Genomic DNA, 6,000 nt, shown 5'->3' on the forward strand with positions numbered 1-6,000 from the left:
TTTGGTACGAGTGACCATGATTCTATTAGTTTTAAAATACTTATGCAAAAGCATAGACCTGATCTAAAAGTTAAACTTCCAAATTGGAATAAAGCCAACTTTGACGGTTTTAGACAAGAAATTTCAAAAGTTGTTTGGGAGAGGCTTCTTGCAAGTAAAGGGATGGTTAAAAGGTGCGAAGCCTTCAAAAATGAAATGCCAGTCCAGAGACAGCATGTTCCTGTCATTGTGAAGGGCAAAGCTCGTAGGTATAGGGAATGCTGGAAGATGAAAAATTGAGGCTGTGATCAAGAAGGACTCATGTCAGGGACAGACAGCTGGGATCAAGTGAGTCCCTCAAGGCGTATATAGGGCAGTCGGAATATACTCAAGAGGGAAATCAGGACAGAAAGGGGACATGCGATAGCTTTGGCAAATAGGGTTGAGGAGTATCCAAACAGATTCTACAAATACATTAAGGACAAAAGAGTAACTAGGGAGAGAATAGGGCCCCTTAAAGTTCAACAAGGCCAACTATGTGTAGAATCATAGGAGATGGGGGAAATATTAAATGGCTATTTCAAGTCAGTATTTACTGTGGAGAAGAACATGAAAGTTGAAGAACTAAATAGTGATATTTTGAAAAGTGTCCATATTACAGAGGAAGTGATGTTGAATATCATGAAACACATAAAGGTGGATAAATCCTTGATCAAGTATATCCCAGAACTTTGTGGAAAGCTAGGGAAGTGATTGCTGGGCCCTTTGCTAAGATATTTGTATCATTGATAGCCACAGATGAGCTACCGGATGACTGGAGGGTGGTTAACATGGTGTCACTAGTAAGAAAGTGAAGGAAAAGCCAGGGAACTATAGACAAGTGAGGCTGATGTCAGTGGTGTTTACATTGTTGAAGTGACAGGATTTACATGTATTTGGAAAGGCCACGACTGATTAGGTACAGTCAATGTTGCTTTGTGTATAGGCATTTGTGGCTCACTAATTTTATTGAGTTTTTTGAAGAAGTGACAAAGAAGAAGGCAGAGCGGTGGATGCTGTCAATCTGGACTTCAGCAAGGTTTTTGAGAATGTTCTGCATGACAGACTGGATAGCAAGGTGGCATCACATGGAATCCAGGCAGAGCTAGCTATTTGGAAACAAAATTGGCTTGACATTAAAAGAGAAAGGGTGGTGGTGGAGGGTTGTCTTTTGGACTGGAGACCTATGACCAGCAATGTTCTGAAAGAATCAGTGCTGGATTCACTGCCTTTCATTACTTATGTAAACGATTTGGATGTGAATATAGGAGATATGGTTATTAAGTTTGCAGATGACACCAAAATTGGTCATATAATGGGCAGTGAAATAGGTTACCTCAAAGTAATATGGGACCTTGATCAGATGGGCTGATTGGCCAAGGAGTAGCAGATGCAGTTTAATTTAGATAAATGTGAAATGTTGCATTTTGATAAGACACATCAGGGCAGGACTTATACACTTAATGGTAGGATCCTGGGGAGAGTTACTGAAAAAAAAAGGGACCTTGGAGAACAATTTTATAGGTCCTCAAAAGTGGAGTCACAGGTAGACAGGAGGTGTTTGGCATCCTTACCTTTATTGGTCAGGACACGGAGTATGGGATGTTATGTTGCAGCTTCACAGTACATTGGTTCGGCTACTTTTAAAATACTGAGTTCAGTTCTGGTCTGTCTGCTATAGGAAAGTTAAACTTGAAAGGATTCAGAAAATATTTACAAGGATGTTGCCAGGGTTGGAGGATTTGAGCTATAGAAAGAGGCTGAACAGGCTGGGGCTATTTTCCCTGAAGCGTCGGAAGCTGAGGGGTGACCTTATTGAGGTTGCTAAAATCATGAGGGGCATGGATTGGGTAAATAGACAATGTCTTTTCCCAGGGTAAGGAGTCCAAAACTAGCGGGCATAGCATGAGGGGGGCAAGATTTAAATGGGACCTAAGAGGCAACATTTTCACACAGGGTACGGTGCATGTATGGAATTAGCTGCCAGAGGAAGTGGTGGAGGCTGGTATAATTACAAATTTAAAAGGTAAGTGGATGAGTACGTAAGTAGGGATGGTTTAGACGATTATCAGTGAAATGGTGGTAAATGAGGCTAGATTAATTCAGGATATCTGGTCAGTGGACAAATTGGACCGAAGTGTCTGTTTCCTTGCTGTACATCTCTATGGCTGTAAAGAATGTCCTCATGTGAGACAGTGGCAAAACTCATGAAACTAACTTTCACTTGTACCAATAAAAGCCTACAAGACAAAGAGGTTGCCAAGACTATCTTTGTATTTTCCTCCAAAGTTTTCATTTTTTTTTCTATTTTAAGTAGTAGCGAAATGGTTGCATGTGTTGTAAATTACAACATTTTCCAAATGAGGCAAATTTGAGATTTGTTTCTGATACTGCAGTTCTGGAAACAAAGTTGATACACAGACTTCAAGATAATCTCTTTCTGGTTGTATAATTGCATCATTTAACCTAGAATTTCTTCTTGATATTCAATAAATCTTACTACTTGTTGGAGAATTTTAATCACCAGATACTTGAAATGCCCAAAATGCCATATTGGTTAAAGTGTGTTATAACATTTGCTAACAAGGTATCATAGTCCTTTAACCCATAATAATTTTGTGTCCATATTTACTGTATTGGAATAATTGAAAAAGTTATTAAGATGCTAAGTCAGAAAACAATTTTGCCATCTTAAAAAAACAAATAAAAACAATTACAGGAGTAACACCACCCTTCTGTTCCCTTTCACATTTTAGCTAAAGCAATAAAATTTGAAAGACTTATTGTGTTAGAATCCGGTTTGCTTCTGATTTCCTGAAACCTGTATTGTTAACTCAACACAGCCAATCAATAAACTGTTTAACTCATGGCACACGTTCAGAACAACAAGAGCAAAATATTCATGCTATTACCAAATGTTTAAAGATCAACAGTCTGTACATTTTCGACTATATATTTGCACGAGGTAGTTAAATATAAAGGATAAGCCAAGTAACAATCTAAGTTGTACTCTTTGTGGATTTATGCCCACAAGAACCGGAACAGATTTCAAACTCCATTGTCAGGGTCTTTTTAAAAGGAAAAAAAATCATTGCAGGAGTAATGGTCGTACACAAAACTGCAGTGACAAATCAATCTTTTTTGTTTAATTTGAAGGGCATAACATTGAAGTATCCGTAATGGAGTACACTTGTTGCAATTTCTAAATGTGGAGCGTTTTGTGCCAGTTTCAAGTGTAAGTAGGTTAAGGTTACCAACATGAAACACTCAAGGTAGCAATTCAGATCACTCAGCCGTGTCTTATAATACTGGACTGAAGCTGCGGTTCTCATGAAAATACAGCCAAGGTCAGATCCGAATCGTTAGAAAGCTCGTTACTATAAAACTAGCAAAATACTGCCGCAATTACAATTCCTAATGAGTTGGTAAATGAGATGAGTAACTGAAATTGACCTGTTACAGCAAGTACATTCTCATTCATTCATTCATTTCTGACATTCGAATTACTGCAGTTTACAACAGCCAAACGATCAGACAATTAATACGACTGCAGCCACCAAACAAAACCATAAGTGAAATCTGCTTGTGCTGTCGGCACGCATCTAGAAGGAAGCAGAAACACACAAACATACCAGATAATCCATTTACAGAACGGAGACTCTCAGCTTCCAAGTCCAAAGCACTTTTATCTTCTATGTGTATATTTTATATCTTATTTGTTATAAGAACAGTTTGTCTGACATTTCTTAACTTAAATGGGTGAGAAAATGTAAAAGTTCGCCGTCTCTCTCACTCTGTATTTACGAAGCCTACACTTATTTCCTCAACTGTACTTTATCCCCTAGTGGGTGAAATGTTAAAATTAACCCCTAAAAGCCACTCCCTTTCTGCGTAGGGTGATCATCTGATCGCAGACGTGAGGCTGTTATTCAATAACCCCGGAAGTTTAGTTTGAAGTTAGCGTGAGGTTAGTGAGATTCACGTTCGGGGACTGGAAAGTGGTAGAATTCGAAATTGCGTGAGTTGTTGTCTGTGCTTAACACAGCTAGTGCATTTACCGTGAAGGGAAACAACAATTTAAGCAGCGTTTGAATATTATATCGCTTTATTTTTGTAGGCTAGTGATGCAATTATTAGATTAGATTACTTACAGTGTGGAAACAGGCCCTTCGGCCCAACAATGGTGCAGCAATATTTGATACAGTTTTTTGAGTTGAGTCTCGGAGACGATTGCCATTGTGGTCAAGGAGGAAAGTATTGAGCATTCACATAGCGTATATGTCATGCCGTTTCTAAAGAATTTATCTCTTAAATCTTATGTCAGATTGAATCTTTACTGGACACTATGAGAAATTGAGAACCGCAGATGCTAGAGACCAGAGTTGAAAAATGTGGTGCTGGAAAAACACAGCAAGCCAGGCAGTATCCGAGGAGCAGGAGAATCGACGTTTCGGGCATAAGCCCTTCTTCTCCTGCTCCTCGGATGCTGCCTGGCCTGCTGTGTTTTTCCAGCACCACATTTTTCAACTCTGGACACTATGAGAAACAGGACGCAGTACGGAGACAAACGTTTCACTGCATGATTTGGAGATGTTGGTGTTGGACTGGGGTTTACAAAGTTAAAAATCACACACCAGGTTATAGTCCAACAGGTTTAATTGGAAGCACTAGCTTTCGGAGCGCCACTCCTTCATCAGGTGATTGGGGAGGACACAATTGTAAGGCACAGAATTTGTAGCAAAAGTTTACAATGTGATGTAACTGAAATTATACATTGAAAAATACCTTTATTGTCTGTTGAGTCTTTCATCTGTTCAAATACCATGATAGTTTCACTTGTTGTGGTTCTGTTCGTCGAGCTGGGAGTTTGTGTTGCAAACGTTTCGTCCCCTGTCTAGGTGACATCCTCAGTGCTTGGGAGCCTCCTGTGAAGCGCTTCTGTGATGTTTCCTCCGGCATTTATAGTGGCTTGTCTCTGCCGCTTCCGGTTGTCAGTTCTTGCTGTCCGCTGCAGTGGCCGGTATATTGGGTACAGGTCGATGTGTTTGTTGATAGAATCTGTGGATGAGTGCCATGCCTCTAGGAATTCCCTGGCTGTTCTCTGTGGCACTCATCCACTGATTCTATCAACAAACCCATCGACCTGGACCCAATATACCGGAGGATGTCACCTAGACAGGGGACGAAACGTTTGCAACACAAACTCCCAGCTCGGCGAACAGAACCACAACAACGAGCACCCGAGCTACAAATCTTCTCCCAAACTTTGAGTTTCACTTCTTTCATGTGTAAATCACAAAATCTTTTCTTAAAAGTTGCATTCTCAGGTTAGCTGTAACAATTGATGTTAGCTAGACAATACATTGAAGGTGTAAGCCCCCTGTGTTCTGTCAATGCCATGAGGTCCCAGTTGAGGCCCTCCCTATGGGTACTGAACTTGGCTATCGGCCACTTTTCGCAGCTGCCTGTCCTGAAGTCCTCCTTGGAGGATGGTCACCTGAAGGTCCGAGGTCGAATGTCCTGAAGGGAGGGCCCCAACCAGGACCTTGGGTTCATGTCAAATTACAGGTGAGCACCATTGCACTATGCATGCACATGCATGTGTGCACACACCCCCTTACAGACACACTCACTCTCACACTCTCACAGGCATCCTCTTAGAGATTTAGACCACTCTACACTCATGCACACACATATACACTCTTTCTCAGACACTCAACCCCCCCACCCCAGACATGCACACACACTTCCACATATGCACCCCTCACAGACTTAAGACACTCTACACTCACTACACACACACACTCTCAACCCCAACCCAGACAGACGCAAAGACCCACATGCGTGCACTTTTTGTGGGGTGAATTTGTAATTGCAGAGTTACATTGTACTTTGCTCAAAAACTGCATGCATTCATGGAGAACTCTGTTATCTCACTTTTTAGATTAGAATCAATCTAAACATCATGGCGTCGACAGAGAA

The 6,000-nt window shown here is 40.9% G+C and overlaps 1 protein-coding gene across 1 annotated transcript in view; it reads right to left on the minus strand.

Annotated features, from left to right (window-relative positions):
• The window catches only part of LOC132811253 (ADP-ribosylation factor-like protein 15), a 294,790-nt gene extending 290,917 nt beyond the window's left edge, over nucleotides 1-3,873 (minus strand). The window contains exon 1 of the mRNA XM_060822807.1: nucleotides 3,651-3,873. Coding sequence (XP_060678790.1) covers nucleotides 3,651-3,662 — 12 coding nt within the window. The 5' untranslated portion in view covers nucleotides 3,663-3,873. The remainder of the gene's footprint in view (nucleotides 1-3,650) is intronic.
• Nucleotides 3,874-6,000: the final 2,127 nt, after the last annotated feature.

The sequence above is a fragment of the Hemiscyllium ocellatum genome, chromosome 1, assembly GCF_020745735.1.
Source record: "Hemiscyllium ocellatum isolate sHemOce1 chromosome 1, sHemOce1.pat.X.cur, whole genome shotgun sequence".
Classification (NCBI taxonomy): Eukaryota; Metazoa; Chordata; class Chondrichthyes; order Orectolobiformes; family Hemiscylliidae; genus Hemiscyllium; species Hemiscyllium ocellatum.